Genomic DNA, 15,534 nt, shown 5'->3' with positions numbered 1-15,534 from the left:
AATGAACGTACACAAAAACACCATAAACATAATTATTTTGAATTGATTCAAGTGATGAAAAATTACCACTATTTTTTTTTAAAACATATTTAACCTCGACCTAATAAGAAAAACATATTTAACTTTCCATTTATCGATTTTATTTTATACATTCGATACAATTTTTATATATTTCATATAATATTTTAAAATAAAAATTGTGGATTTCTCAAATGGTCAATAATTTGCCAAAGAGATAAAAAAAAAAATCATAAAATTGTCACGTCTTAAATGAAGTACATTGTCATATACAGATGAGATAGCTTCTCAACTAGTAAAATTTAATGATCTTGCATTTATGGACGATCCAAAAATAAATGAAGTGCAGCGACAAAATTACTCCTTTCATGCTTTAATTTAATTTCAGATAACAATTTCATTCTTTATCATTTTGTTTGACACCATTTTGATCAATTTGCATATGGATTTTTCAAAATTCAAATCCATATAATTTTAATTCGATACAAATTTCTAGTCTTTAAATCTATGGTTTTTCAGTGATGTTTTCATATGACTTTTAGATTTGATACTTGAAAATTCAAATATAAACAAACCAAAAGAACAAAAATAACGTGAAAAAAGGAAAAAATTTGGTACAATTCATTATGTGCTTTTCGTATGGTTCTTAGCTAAATTCACCATGATTTCCTTAAATCCATAATTTTATCAAAGTTTGTTCTATCCAAAAAAATTGTATTTTAGTTAAGAACCATATAAAAAGCACCTAAAAAATTGTAACTAAGTTTTGTCCAAAAAAATAAAAGACGAAATTGTTATCTAAAATTAAGTTAAGAAGTGATGAGTGGCGCATACAAGTTACAACCTTATTATTAGTGATGGCCATCATCAGGCGTCTCTATTTGTTTGGCGACTACTTTGGAACAGATCAACTACCAAAAATAATTTATACAGGCGAATCATTATTCATCCGGATGCTCAATTTTGTGTTGCGGGTTGCCACCAACATGAGTCTGCAGAGTATCTATTTCTTCAGTGTTCTTTGTTAGGTTCCTTATGGAGCGGCATTTTCTTGTGGATCGATTTTCCTACAGTTTCTCCTGAGAATTTAACAGACCATTTAGCTCAGTTTGGGAGTTTAGTTGATTTATCGAAATCAAAGAAATCTCTCCTTACAATGATTTGGTGCGCTACTACGTGGATCATCTCGAAGAAAAGGAACAACATAATTTTTCAAAAGAGAGAATCCTCCGCCTCTAAGCTTCTCGATAATGTTAAATTTCTTTCTTTTTAGTGGTTAAAGACAAATTCCATGGGTGATGACTTAGCCCTTTGTTATATATGGGCATAGGTTGGTCTCTTATATTTGGTTTATGCTCTTTTGTAACCGATGATGTGACTTTTTGAGCCTCATTTCCGACACACCTTATGCTAGGAATAGTGCAGTTTAGTTTTAATTTATTCTATTTTGACTTCTTAAAAAAAATTACCTTTTTGTTTTCACTTTATAATTCAAAATATCAAGAGTCGCATCCATATTATTCCATCATTCATGTGTTTTTAGTTTTGGCCTAAATATCGTTTTCAAAAAAAAGTTTTGGCCTAAATATCATGGTGGCTGGTGCCACCTAAGGTTTAATTTGTCTCCATATGTCTTGGAGAAATTTAGGAACCGTAAAATTCAGTATATATGCTAATGCTATTGTTTTTATCTTTTTGGACAGAATATATTCTATAGTAGAACTGCTAGAGATTATAATTAGATTCTGTACAAAAGTATTTTGTAAGTGTGTTTTATTTTGTATAAAAAAAACGACATAGAGAAACTGATAGCTTACGTTTTTTACTATCCTAAGCAGTGATTTCCAGCAGGATTTTGATTCTACGTCTACCACCGTAAATAATATTCTTCAAGAAAATATCTTTGCGGTGGATATTTTTTCTTCATGTATCACAAGGGGAAAATTAATCAGAGCATATATGAAATCTAGTTTAACAAAAATCATTTAACGTTGAAATTACTTTAAAGGAAATTCAATATTTAAAATCTATTTTTGTCAAACTCAAATGCATAGTAATCAAATAATTAAGTTCAAGTGGTTAATAAGTTCTAGCAAAGATAAATTTTAAAAAAACTTTATTTACTTCTCAGTCGAACTCTAAATTACCATAACTTATTTTTCCGAATACTGGAGAGTTATCACCAAAAAATAATCAAACACAAACTTGTTGATTTTACTTCAAATTAAAGTTTGATTAGGTGATGAAGTGTATGTTTGTTTATGAGGTAACAAAAATTGATTTTGAATTAATTAAAAACGAAGTTGAATGTAAACGGTTTCAATTTAATTTTATTCAACTTAGTCTTAAAAATCAATTTTTGCATTTGATTAAGTGATAGAGAAATTAAATCATTTTTTTGTAAAAATGAGTTCAACTTAAAACAAGTTGTTCAACCTAAATAAATTGTTCAACCTTAATCAAACTTTACATATCTTTCGGTGATCTCAAGATTATCAAGAGTCATTTTTCTTATAACTAGAGGTTAATATAAAAAAGAATCATACACAAACTTATTGATTATACCTCAAATTAAGGTTTGATTAGGTGATGAAATGCATGCTTGTTTATGAAGTAACAAAAACTGTTCAAGTCATTTTTATAAGATATTAGTCAACTTCTTATCAATTAAACCAACCTTTATTTACCTATTTTTTTTAAAATTTGAAATCAAAAACAACCGATAGGATGAGTAGACATATTTTAGATAAATGTTAGATTAAAAAAATATCTTTTTCTTCAACAACATCAAAGAAAAGTTATTATATATTTAAATTTCACTCACAATAGTCAACATATTGGGTCCAGTAATTGGTAATATAATAAATTTTTTTAACTCAATATAATAATGTTAGGTAAGTATAAGTTAGGTGAAGTTTGTTTTGCAACTTACCAAAACCAGAAATCTATCTTAATCTTACCTAAATTAGAATAGAATCTTCACAATCCAGATGATTACGACTTATCTTTTACTTTTTAAGATCAATTAACTATTATCAATTGAGAAAACACTAAAATCTCATACAAAATTCATGAATCTGAATACCTAATAACTATGCACCCATAATATAATAAAGTTTTAAACAGTCTTTCAATCAATATATATTACTTTATGGAGATATTTGTTTAGATATTTACAAAATCTTACCACATAACATCAAAGTAATTATATTGTTTAACAAAAAAAATATCAAAGTAATTATATTGTTGGAGAGTTGTTAACGTGAATCTCCATAAAAAAGAACTCGACTTTAATTCTTTCTTGACGAAGCCTTTTTCTTTTTATGCCAAATCGATGATTAACCTAATAGCGATTCCGACCAATCTTTAAACTGTGTGGTTACCACATGAACCTTAACCTACCTAAAGTGAAGATAAATCATAAATGATGAGAATGGAAAATTAATATAGAATGGGCAGTGGAAGAGGGTACATATACCTCTTTAGGTACCATATACAAAATGGGGTCCAAATGTATGGGAATGAAATTGATGATGGGATTGGGAGTGACAATGCCAGCTTTTCTTTCTAATTAAAGTCGGTGAGTCACCACCCATGCATGATTGTCATAATCCAATCCAACTCAAAACTTCAAATTCTAAGCTAAGATAGAAAACTACTCCTATCATTTAATTGTGTTTGAAAGTCAAAAAAATCAAGTGCAACAATGAACCAATATTTAAAAGGAGTATAAGAGAGACGATAAATCTTCATGCGAAATCTAAAAATATCGGTATATAAATTGTCTCTATTATATATCCAACATTTTATTCATTTATAAACGATGTTGAATTTAACAACTCAAATTTAAAACCGCATATATGAACAATTAATATTCAATTATATTTAATTTTGACCAAATGGACTATAATTCAATTTGCATAGTCAATACATAGGCTAGATTTGGTGGTTGTGTGGTGGACCTGCACCGTCCAAAACCCTCGGCCACACAACATGGTTGAAAAGTAATATCTGCATTGTAACATCTTCTTCTTTGTTTTCATTTTTCACGACAAATGAAGAAAGTCTATTAGATTTTTTAATAAAATATTCAGTTTACTATTCGAAAGTATACTACTACCTAAGCCGCGCGTAGTCTTTTAGATGTCGTGGATGAAAAAATAAACTATTGGTTAATATTAATTAACTCGTTACATTAGACTCTATTTAGGGAACTCAATAACGTTTAGATGAGATAACACTAGTCTTTTCCAGCTTAACAAAAATTATGGATTTAAATCAAGTAGTATTGGGCATACAACAACGACATTAAAACTCTTAATGAAAGTTTGTTGTTTGGTCCACAACACTTAAGATATTAGTCTCTAAATTATATGCGGAGGATACATGATTTACAGAGAGACTTATTTGAAGATCTATGCTTCATCTTTTGTTGAGGAGAAAAGCTTCTTAGCACGTGAATCAACATATGTTGTTACTCAAATAACAAATATTCAAATTCATAAATATCTTTTTTTTGGGATTATATAACAAGACAAGATATGTTTAAATTTAACTAAAAAGAAATGATATTTGAACATCCATTTTTAACAACTTTTGTGACAACTTTCTCTCTCATACTCACATTATCTTTTTACTTTTTCTTTCTATTGTTTTGGTTTTTGTGTCAATATCTCATTTCCTTTGTAAAATTTTGGTTGTCACATATATGGATGTTCAAATAACACAACTCTTAGCTAAAATAGGTGAACCAACATATATGCTGACAATAAAATGTCCATATGCTTGCGTCGTAAGTCACTTTCATATGTGGTTTGAAATTCAGTTCATTTACGTGTACTAGAAAGAATAATTGAAAAGCAAGAATAATATGTACGTGCAAGACATCTAGCCAAAAGTTTTTATGGAGAAACACAAAGCTCTCTCATGCTAGTTGATTCTATTTCTTTTGGTAAAATTTTATTGTCTAATAAATGTGATCAAGACTTTTGTGAATAGCACAACATTCAAAGTGAACGACTTTTGTGAAATTTTTCTCCATTTCAAAAGGCATTACATTTGTACAATATCATGAGCAAAAGTCATGTGAAATACAAGTGGGATGGTGGAGAATATGGGCTACATGTTGGCTTGAATAGATACCATATTTTCACATTTTGTAGGGTACCTTCATGTCCTATACATATACCTTTTATCATTTACATCTTATGTTGCCATTATTTCAGTGTGTCCAACTACTTGTTGGGGTGTCAGAAGGGCACTAAGGGGCAACAAAAAACCCTAAAACAAATAATATCAAGAGTTCAAGTTCGTTTTAATGGAGTAGCAAAAATTGATCCGGATGAATTGAATTATTCTATCGATTTTTTTTCTTTCGCAAGGGGCATTTTTTTTACAAGTATGTATCTCCATAACATAAGTCACACCATTTTTTAAAAGAAAAACAACACTCCTTCAGTAATACGGCAATATCTTTATTTTCAGAACTTTTCTAGATGCATTTCTTGATTGTCTTTTTATGGCATTTTCTCTTTAATTGATAGCATTCTTTAAAAATATAACAATTTTTGTATCTAAGTAAATGGTGTATGCATGTTAGGCGATAAATCAAATGTTTGCTTTATAGTGTAGCTTAACATTCTTATCTCATACTAACTCTTTTTTTATTAGTTTTTTTTTTTTTTTTTAACAAAAAGTACATGTGAATTGGGTTCAGGAGACTCGTTATAATTAGAACAAAGTTAAAATTCAATGAACACTAAAAGAAGTACTTGCAAATCATCAACTAAAGAGATCTTCATATTAACAATAAAAGTTGAACTTACGATTTTATGAACGAAAGAAGTACTTGCCTCTTTTTTTATCGGGTTGTCTTTATTTTTTGTCGGTATCAATACATTTTAAGCTTGTTTTTTATTAAATGAATAACCTTTTTTTGAAATGTAATAATAAGAGAAATGCTTTTCCAACGTAATAATAAGAGAATTGCTTTTCCAACATGTGTTTTTAGTTTTCCTAAAAACATGCGAAAAATACATTTTTACCTCAGCGGTAGTTAACTACTGTTCAGTTTTTCAAGCTGCAATTAACTACCGTTGGCTTATCTGCACTTAAGTTCGGTTCTTAGCAGAACATCAATTGTGATTATGCACGTTTAGCTCGAAGAAAAAAAAATTGAGACTTATTCGAAATGCAACAGAACTTTGCAAATCATTTATATATGTATTTTTATAAGAAAAATTATATGGTGAAGTCATGATAATGACTTTTCTAGTGAAGTTAAATCGTCAATCATTGAGCATTTGTGTATTTAATCCATGCCACGTTAGATTACATGGTGTATTACACATTTGTCTATAAGGTGTGTCATTATATCTTTACTTATTGCAACTATGACTTTGATTAAATCAAAATTAAACATAGATTCCCATTTGTGCACTAAGATTGAAATTTCCCTTAATATTTTGTATGAGGACTGATTTGTAATAATGTAAAGTTTATTTTAGAGGGGTCCACCAGCAGGACACTAGCTGACATGGCATCGACAGTTATACTATTGGCTAAACAAAATAACTTTTCCTAAAAAAAATTAATTTTTGACTGCACCGTAGAAGCCCTTTTATAAAAAGTTGTCTGTAAAGTTTCTTAGCATTCCGACTAAGTCTCGATTTATTTTGTTTTTTCAACCGATTCGTGCAAAATCGTAATTTTTTTCCTAGTGTGTGTCCGGAAAATTGACCTAGAGGTTGAATTTTTTCGCGATTTTTTTGCACGCATGTTTAGGAGAAAAAACATCTCCCACAAAAAAAAATTGAATTTTTCGAAGAGGGACATATTAAATATGAATTTTTAATGCGCCTAAAACTCAAGACACCAAAACATCATCCTAGAAATTAAATTTTGAGCTATTTTTTTACAAAGACCTCTATAAAAATACATATAGATGATCTGAAAATTTACGTAGTATTTTAACTAAGCCTCAATTTATTTTGATTTTTTTTACCGAAATGCGTAAAATCACAATTATTTTCCAACTGCCCGTCCTGAAAAGTTACATAGAGATTGAATTTTTTCATTATTTTTTTTCACACATGTTAAAGACAAAAAAAAAAACATTTTCCACAAAAAAAAAAATTAGAATTTTCCGACAACGGACGGATTAAATATGAATTTTTAATGCGTCAAAAACTCAAGAAACTAAAATATCGACCTAGAAATCGAATTTTAAGCTGGTTTTTTGCAAGCACCTCTATACAAATACATATAGATGATCTGTAAAGTTTCATAGCATTTATAATAAATTTGATTTATTTTGATTTTTCGACCGAAACCCGTAAAATCACAATTGGTTCTCTGCCAGAAACTGCACTTAAGTGCAGTAAAGTCGGTTGTAGTTAACTGCAGCTGGAGCGAACCCACTTAGTGTCAATTTAGTTGAGCTAATTTAGCTTATTCAAAAAAAAAAAAAAACTGCAAGTAGAGCCAACGGTAGTTAACAACTTGTTGTAGGGGCAAAAATGTATTTTCTATGTGTTTTTAGGAAAAAACACATGTTAGAAAAGCATTTCTCCCTTGTAAAAAAAACAAAGAAGCATTTCTCTAATAATATACAGCGTTCTAATTGGTTAATTCTTCTTTGGCTTGGCTTATTCACTAAAACCCAAAGGCAATAAAGGCCTCATTAGATTTTACGCAATTTAAAACTAAACCATGAGAACTCAATCGCTGGCATCGCCTGGTGTGTATGGTAATTGTGTGAAAACATTATCTGCATGTCACTGGTTCGAATGCTGGCAAATGGATGGTGGTGGTGATGGTGGTGGAAAAGAAGTAATTGTTGATGATGATGATGATGATGATTGTTCTCATATATGAGGTATTCTAAAATACCTCTCTTTTGCTTTCATTTTTTTTTATAATGCTCATATATCACTTTTTTTACGGTACTTACAAACTGAAATTCTAAAAAACTATAGATTAATGTTTTATTTGTTATTTGAATATATTAAAAGAAAATGAATGAATTGGGATGCTTGAATAATTAAAGATTATTTAGTGCTATGAAACTCTTTTTCCAACTGTTTTTAAAATTTGTTTTTTATTGAATAAAATTATTGTGAACACTACACTTTAAAAATGTGTTTTGCATAAAGTGATTAAGTTCATATAAATTGTCCTTGTTTATTTATTCCGGTCAAATCCTAACGTTATTTTTCATAATAAAAATCTGAGTTTTTTTTTTTATAAAAAAAATTTAAAATGAAATATATTAATCAAAGCTTAGTCTCTCAAGCACAAGAAGTGTCGGAGAAGAACTATGATAAAAGAAACATATGTTACATAAAGTTATCGGAGGAAAAAAAAAACTATAATGTCCTGATGCAGGCACATTTAAAATACAAAAATTAAGATAAATTAAGTGATAACTACCATACATAAATCTCAAACTTATTTAGTAATTATTTTTTTATCAATTATTTTTATACTCTTAACAAGGAGGGATAAGTGATCAGACAAATGAAAAATAAATGTATATTTAAATCCTAAAAATGTATGTTTTTAAAATCTACTAATTACAATAAAACAAACTCTTATTTACTCATTAAAATGCAAAAGCTTAGTTTTAAAACTTCTCAAAACTGCGACAATATTTGTATAGAAATGCAATAATTTGTACTGAGAATGCTCAACCAAACACACCATTAATCTTTTTCAAAAAAAGAAAATGTTAAATCAATATATACATCAACATTTGGGACTACTTGAATTGGAATTTCATTATGGCGTGTATAGCTAGTTTATGTACAGAGAGTTATACATGAATCCCATGTGTCATGTGACATGTAAAATATTGACTATAGTTAAAGAAAATAAAGTTCAGATTCAGAGAGTAACTCTATGGAATATTGTCTGTACATGAACTAGACAAAACACGGTTAATGTATCAGTTGCCATGCAGATTCAATTCAATTCAATTCAGTGTGTTGTTCTTAATATGGACTGACCAGTGATCACACACTAAATGATTGAATGTTTTGTACTTTGGTCAACAATATGCCTTGCTTGACTTAAATTAAAATATTGTACAGTGTTTCTAGGTACTGATTCTATTGAATTTCTTGTCAAGTATTTTGATGTTGTTGCATGTGATTCATGGATAGTTAGGTTAATATTTACAAAGTGATCGAAGAGACCCATCTTTATTGCTTAGTTGAATGAATAATATATGACAAAATGCACACTTGTTTAACAATAGTAAAATTGGTTAAGGCACAAAATTAGTAAATAGACAATTTCTTTCCTAAAATTATAACCATTGATTGAATTAATCTTTATATGTTTTACGAATTAGCAATTTCGTTCGTTGAACATTACATTAAGTTCAATCGTTAAATACTATGACATGACACGTTAAATGAAGATGTGACAGTTTATATTGATTCAACATCACTATTAGAGATAGAAACAGATTAAGTCGTCCGACAAAGACCTATCACCTAGCCTATTTAAGACAATAACTTAAGCTTTTTGAAAATCTTATTTACTTCAATAGACAATACTTGAGTTTTTCAAAAGTATATTTAGTGCATGTGCATGCTAAGTAAGAACATTCATACTAGCTTGATTCATTTATGGTTTTTAATTTTCAATGTGATGCAGACAATACAGTGTAGATAGCTAGATTCTCTAACGTGACAATATATATCGAATTGTTTGGTAGAAAGAAGCAGAGCTTTGGAAAGTGTTGGAATATAAATCTTCCCTTAATTGTTTGGTACATGTAAATCTATTTTTCTATTTCTATTTACTCCTTCCAGTTCCATATGCATATGTTGCCTTTTGCATATATCCATCCACACACACAAACCTGATGAAAGCATTGCTGAATTGATTTGATTGACACGACCCGGTGTAAGCAGGGTTCTCTTCTTTTGCATGGATAAGATCACTGTAAGAATATATATTTATATATAGAGAGAAGGATTGGGATCATCTGCAGTTCCAGTTGGCGCAATTATGCGTGGTAGTAAACAGTAACCAAGTCACCATAAATTCAAATGTAACATAATATATAAATATTAATCATAAATTAAATTAACTCTACATTGACGGATATGGCTGTCATTACTGATCAAATTTCTTGTAGTATACAAAAAAAGTATGGATTAAGCCCAGGCATATGCCCAGATTTGCTGGGGTAAAACCACCTTTGGTAATAAATATTTGAATGTTGATTTGGTAAAAAATGTAGAGGCTAAAGTTAGACAGCGATACTCTAGCAATATTACGAGCAACTTTATTTGTTTGTCTACTAACATATGACACTATAAAGTTAGATGTATTGAATAAGAGATTTCTATATTGAGATACTAAATCATCAATCTCGTTGATGAGAGTAGTGGTGGTGGTGAGAGCATCAAATAAAACTTTTGAATCACTTTCAAACAAATCATCATGCATTTCATTTGAAATAGCCACTTTAATAGCATCTAGTGCCTAAAGACTCTAGAATTGTGGTGGAGGAATGGGAGAAGTTTGATTTGGCGAGCAAGAATGATCTTGTAGAGTCGCGAAAACACATGTTGTGTCGCATGAAAGAATTATTGTTGAATTGGTGCCTTGCACTTGATCATGCTTATCTGTGATTTCATCCAAGTATACTCATTATTCATGTTCTAAATTGGTGCCTTTACGAGTTACATACAAGTCCATTCTTTGAGTGTGTCTTTTGCTCAAGCAATACCAAACTTAATACATGGTGGTCTTCTATCAATAGATGGGATTTGAAACCATATTAGATATTATTTTGAGCATAATTCATTGTTAGAAAATCAATTGTAATGTAAGAAGTATCACTCTTTAATCTTTATATATTCATTTCAAACCTTTTTTTTTTACTTGGGATTTTTTTCTCCAATAGTTGAACTTAAACATGAATTGGATAATTATACATCATATTGACAACGTATATGAATTTTTAAGCGTATCACTTAACTTAATTTCTTGTCGCACTAGTGCACTATAAAATTTTAAAACACATTATAACATATTATAGACCAATTATATGGTGTTTAAGGAGACAAATCTTACATCATATATAAGTTAGGTTTTATCATTGGATCGATAAATTTTACCATTAAATCAAATAAGATATGAAAATGACTTATTGATCAAATGATTAAAAAAAAAATTGTGTATAATGCAAGATCATTTTACTTGTACATATTAGTCACAAACCATAATATAATTCAATGTGGCTATGGTTTCCGTTAAAAGTCTCACATTGGTTAGGAGGTGGCCTGACAATTTATTTATAAGTGGGGACAATCCTCACCTCACAGACCAGTTTTGTGGGGTTGTGTTAAGTTCAACCACCATTTCTAATAGTTTCCACAAACCATAATATAATTCAAGGAGGATACGAAACAAATCATTGTTTCCACACACACATATATATATATATATATATATATATATATATATATATATATATATGATCATGATCAATAAAAAACAAGTTGATGTATGATTCAAAAAAATAATCAAGATGATGAAAACTATAATTTACCTTTATTTTAGAACAAATTTTCTTTTACAAATGTAATACTAGTACTTGTTATAAGAGAAAGAGAGTATTAAATACGATGTTTTGTCCTGCTTCAATTTTTAATGTTATTCTCTCTATTTCCATCATTTTCATTAATTTCTCTCTGGAGCTAAAAAGCAAATGCACTATAATTTCTATGAATAGTAAACATAAAAAACCACAAACAACTTTCAATAGATTTGATCCACTTTAATTCAAAAAAAATGAGTAGAGAATCTACCACATAAATAAGAGAATCCACACAATCTAGTGAGCCCCCCCTTTTTTTTCTATTCCCTACCCAACCAAGTAAAAAAGATATGTTTAACTTGGTTTGTCTAAAACAGGAAAGATGTGCCCTCAGCCTTACGAAACTAGAAAAGATTTAACATGAAAAGTAGAAAAGAAAAAAATTCTTAATACATGATCTAATCACCATTTCTTTCATTTTACTTTATTCATTCTGTACTGGATACCTCACTCCAGCTGCCAAAGCTCGTTGCTGTTCAATCTGTGATCATTAACATATGAATCATGATAAACATAATTAATGAGAGGATGTATCATAAATTGACTCGCACTATAAAAAACAAAAATTAACAAGGAAAATTTAAAGGGTGAAAACATGAAATCCCACTATAATTTTGTCACTAATTTTCGTCACTAACTTCCATCATTAATGTTGTCTAACATGTATAAATAAATCTATTTTCGACCATTGAAATCAATAAATCATACTATATTTCATTTAATTTAACGATGATCGATTTATTGATTCTATGATTGAAACAACCTTGCAATGTGCAAGACATATCTTTATGATAAAACTTTGTATATACTAGGCTGCTAGCTAGGTTATTAGGTTGAGTGCAACTTTACTTGGAATAGTTCATGCAATTTGTTCTTGAGATAGCAATATTCATGTTCCAGCATTTCCAACGCTCTGAAGCATCTGCAATTGGTTGGATAGGCACAGAAATGTAACAGTTAGTTAATTAAAAAAACCTAGTATTTTGTGCTACATTAGATAGTGTTTGATATCACCATAGATATGTCAAAATTACAACGATCCACTGTGATTTTTCAGAAACTACAATTTGTACCTTCTACAAAATTACGGTGATTCTTGCGTATCCACCTTAATATCAAACATACACTAAAATTGCATGAATTCGTACCAATAAAGAATGCACGAATAAAGAGGGAGTATAGGCACCCACCCAGCACGGTTGTTCTGTTCAGTAGCGACACGAAAGGCAACACAGACATTAGTCACTCTTTTTGCACCAATGCTTGAGCTGCTTCCCATAAACTGATTCAAATCAATCCCCAGTTTCTTATAGTCCATAAACTCTCTCTCCATCCTGAATAAATTCACGTTAAAATTTTAAATTAAAATGCAAAACTATAGGAAAAATATTTATATGACTAAGATATTTACTTAATTAGGAAATTAATAAGAGATTGAATGATTATTACAGCAATGCTCTTAGATTCCTGAGAAGCTTCTCAGATTCGTGGAAATAAATGTTGACAACCTCATAGACAAAGTTTGGTGAGGTTTCATCTTGTAGCTGCTGGAGCTGCAAGAATTGCTCATCCAATACTCCCTATAAGAAAAACTATACATGAATATATTTTTTTGAATAGAATTTTTTGGTCTACTTTGTACATTTATAATAAATTATATAACTATATATAGCATTTTCATTCCAAAAAGAACACTAACTAGCATTATGTAAAACTTACTTAAAAAAAAAATTATATATAAAATTCATCAATTTAATCTCTGAAACATACGTACCTGATGAAAGAGGAAGGAGAGGAGGCGGTTCATGTCGGCCCACAAGAGGTCCGGACCCAATCCAAGCAACCAAAGAGGGAGACCCGTTTTGGCTGAGTAAGTGAAATGAATGTGATATTGTATAAATATAATGTTAACTAAGTTTGATATTAATTTGGAATCAAAGTGATAGATAGATATATAAAGAGATTGAATAAGCAACACTAATATTGTACTAGAAGTGGAATGAAGTGTTGTTATGGTGATGGAATTAATAATAATGGGTTACAATTACAATGTAGGGGCCAAGAAGGAGCTACAGTGTGTATGAACTTACTATCACTTTCATTTCAAAGTTTATTTGTCACTAACAGTAGAAGTACTTTTTTGTGTTGTCGCGGGAATATCACACTAGTATTTAAAGCGTTGGTTGGACCATTCCTTCATTTTCTATTTTAATTAATAGATTCATACATACCACCTTTAACCATTTTGGGCTGCCATGTATGATTCCACCTTCCATTCACATGTGACTTGGTTTCTTGTGATTTTGAGGTAAAAATCATCTAAAAGGTTGTTTGATTTCACTTTAATCATCTAAGAGGTTGTTTGATTTCACTTTTCTAATTTAATTATAATAATTGGAAGACAATGTTTTGAATTAAAAACTAACTTAAGATGTTAAGTGCTTTGAAATGAAATTACAATAACTAAAAAGGAATTTAAAGGATGGTAGAATGTATACGTAAACTTGTAGAAAGTTTGAGTATCTTTTTAAGATAGGAGTAGACTTTAAATGTTTTGTATTCGATAATTTGTTTTGTGTAAGAACTTTTATTTATAGAAAGAGAAATTAAGTAACTGTCACTTTAGTCATATGTCACGATCGTGATAGTTACTTTGTTGAGTTATTATCAACAAATCGTGTATTAAAGGTCGACATACATCGTTCTTTTATCCTTCGTCAGATGATCTTTTGTCGAATCGAGGTCTTGATACATCACATGTCTAAAATATCCATATTCTCCATTATTTGTAGTTATATGATAGACATGGTTTGACCTGACATGCTACATAGTTGTATTTCATCAGCCTTATTTTTTTTATCGATCCTGCATTTGTCGTTGAATCCTCCAGTGTTTCTACCAACATGCTTGCTATGTGTTGGTTCATTGTCCTCTTTGTCGGTGCTTATTTGAGCTAGTAACACTTTTGTGTTTCAATTCTCCACCATTTTAGACCCTTGAGCTCATTACATTCAATTCAATTCAATAAATTCCATCTTTATGCCTTTAAATTGGTGAATCCTATCACTAGTGTAACCTACCAAATTCATTAAGAAGAACCCGTCAATTGGAATTGTAAAAGCAACCTAAGATGGATGATAATATTTGTTGGAGATGAGAATGGTGACAATGGAGGACCGAATTTGCAAAACTACTGAATATTCGCGTATTGAAGATACCATATTCTTCTCTCAATGATGAATCAATGTCAGTATTCAAGATAGAGGTGAATAAAGTATATCTACTGTAGTTTGATGGTAAGGATCATAAGGGGTTGATAATTTGTGTGCATGACATGTCGTATTAGGTGAAGGTCAAATCTGCTCAGCTGAGTATGAAGGGGGGATAATAGGCTGCTTATATCTTCTTTGTAAAATAAAAGTGTGTATTTCGTATTAACTTTAATTCGTGTTTAGAATATCTTCAAGTTGTATGGTTAAATGGCATGTGCATGCCCACTGAGTGATCACCTTGTTTCAATGATTAAGTAGAGAAATTAGGTTAAAAAAAAGGTTGTGTTTTAAGTAATTCCTTTGGACTTACTACCGGATTGAACTCTAGAAAATCGAACAGAAGTCTCCAATTCCATTATCGAATGAGGTAAAAGACTTTTGATATTTTTATCATTCAGGGAGACTTTTGATTGACGACAAGTAACAGTTCAAGTGTGGTGTTTTGATGATGGTCAGTCATACAATGTTTATAGTATTAATTAGGAGTCGTTTTACGGTCATTATAGCAAGGTTAATTATGTTTTGGTTGAGTTTTTGTAAACAAATCAATGGATGGGAATGAAAGAGAAGTTGTGCGTACAAAGCCTTGAACTATGTCAAATCACCCAAACCAGATAACTTTGTGGT

General features: G+C 29.9%; 1 protein-coding gene across 1 annotated transcript; it reads right to left on the bottom strand.

Moving 5' to 3' along the window:
• Positions 1-11,809: 11,809 nt before the first annotated feature.
• On the bottom strand, positions 11,810-13,759 carry LOC11430221 (pseudo histidine-containing phosphotransfer protein 6). Its single transcript, XM_003604328.4, has 5 exons — positions 13,410-13,759; positions 13,085-13,215; positions 12,826-12,969; positions 12,485-12,557; positions 11,810-12,116 (listed from the first exon to the last, which is right to left on the bottom strand). The coding sequence occupies exons 1-5, from the start codon at positions 13,440-13,442 to the stop codon at positions 12,060-12,062; spliced, it is 438 nt and encodes a 145-aa protein (XP_003604376.2). The 5' UTR covers positions 13,443-13,759; the 3' UTR covers positions 11,810-12,059.
• Positions 13,760-15,534: the final 1,775 nt, after the last annotated feature.

This window comes from Medicago truncatula, chromosome 4 (genome assembly GCF_003473485.1).
Source record: "Medicago truncatula cultivar Jemalong A17 chromosome 4, MtrunA17r5.0-ANR, whole genome shotgun sequence".
NCBI lineage: Eukaryota > Viridiplantae > Streptophyta > Magnoliopsida > Fabales > Fabaceae > Medicago > Medicago truncatula.
This window is presented reverse-complemented; position numbering and strand designations above follow the sequence as displayed.

Coding starts and splice junctions, on each gene's coding strand:
- LOC11430221 (XM_003604328.4), bottom strand. CDS start 13,442: ATGAACCGCCTCCTCTCCTTCCTCTTTCATCAG. Junction 13,216..13,409: donor TCTCCTTCCTCTTTCATCAG/GTACGTATGTTT, acceptor TTTTTCTTATAG/GGAGTATTGGATGAGCAATT. Junction 12,117..12,484: donor AATTGCATGAACTATTCCAA/GTAAAGTTGCAC, acceptor TAATGATCACAG/ATTGAACAGCAACGAGCTTT.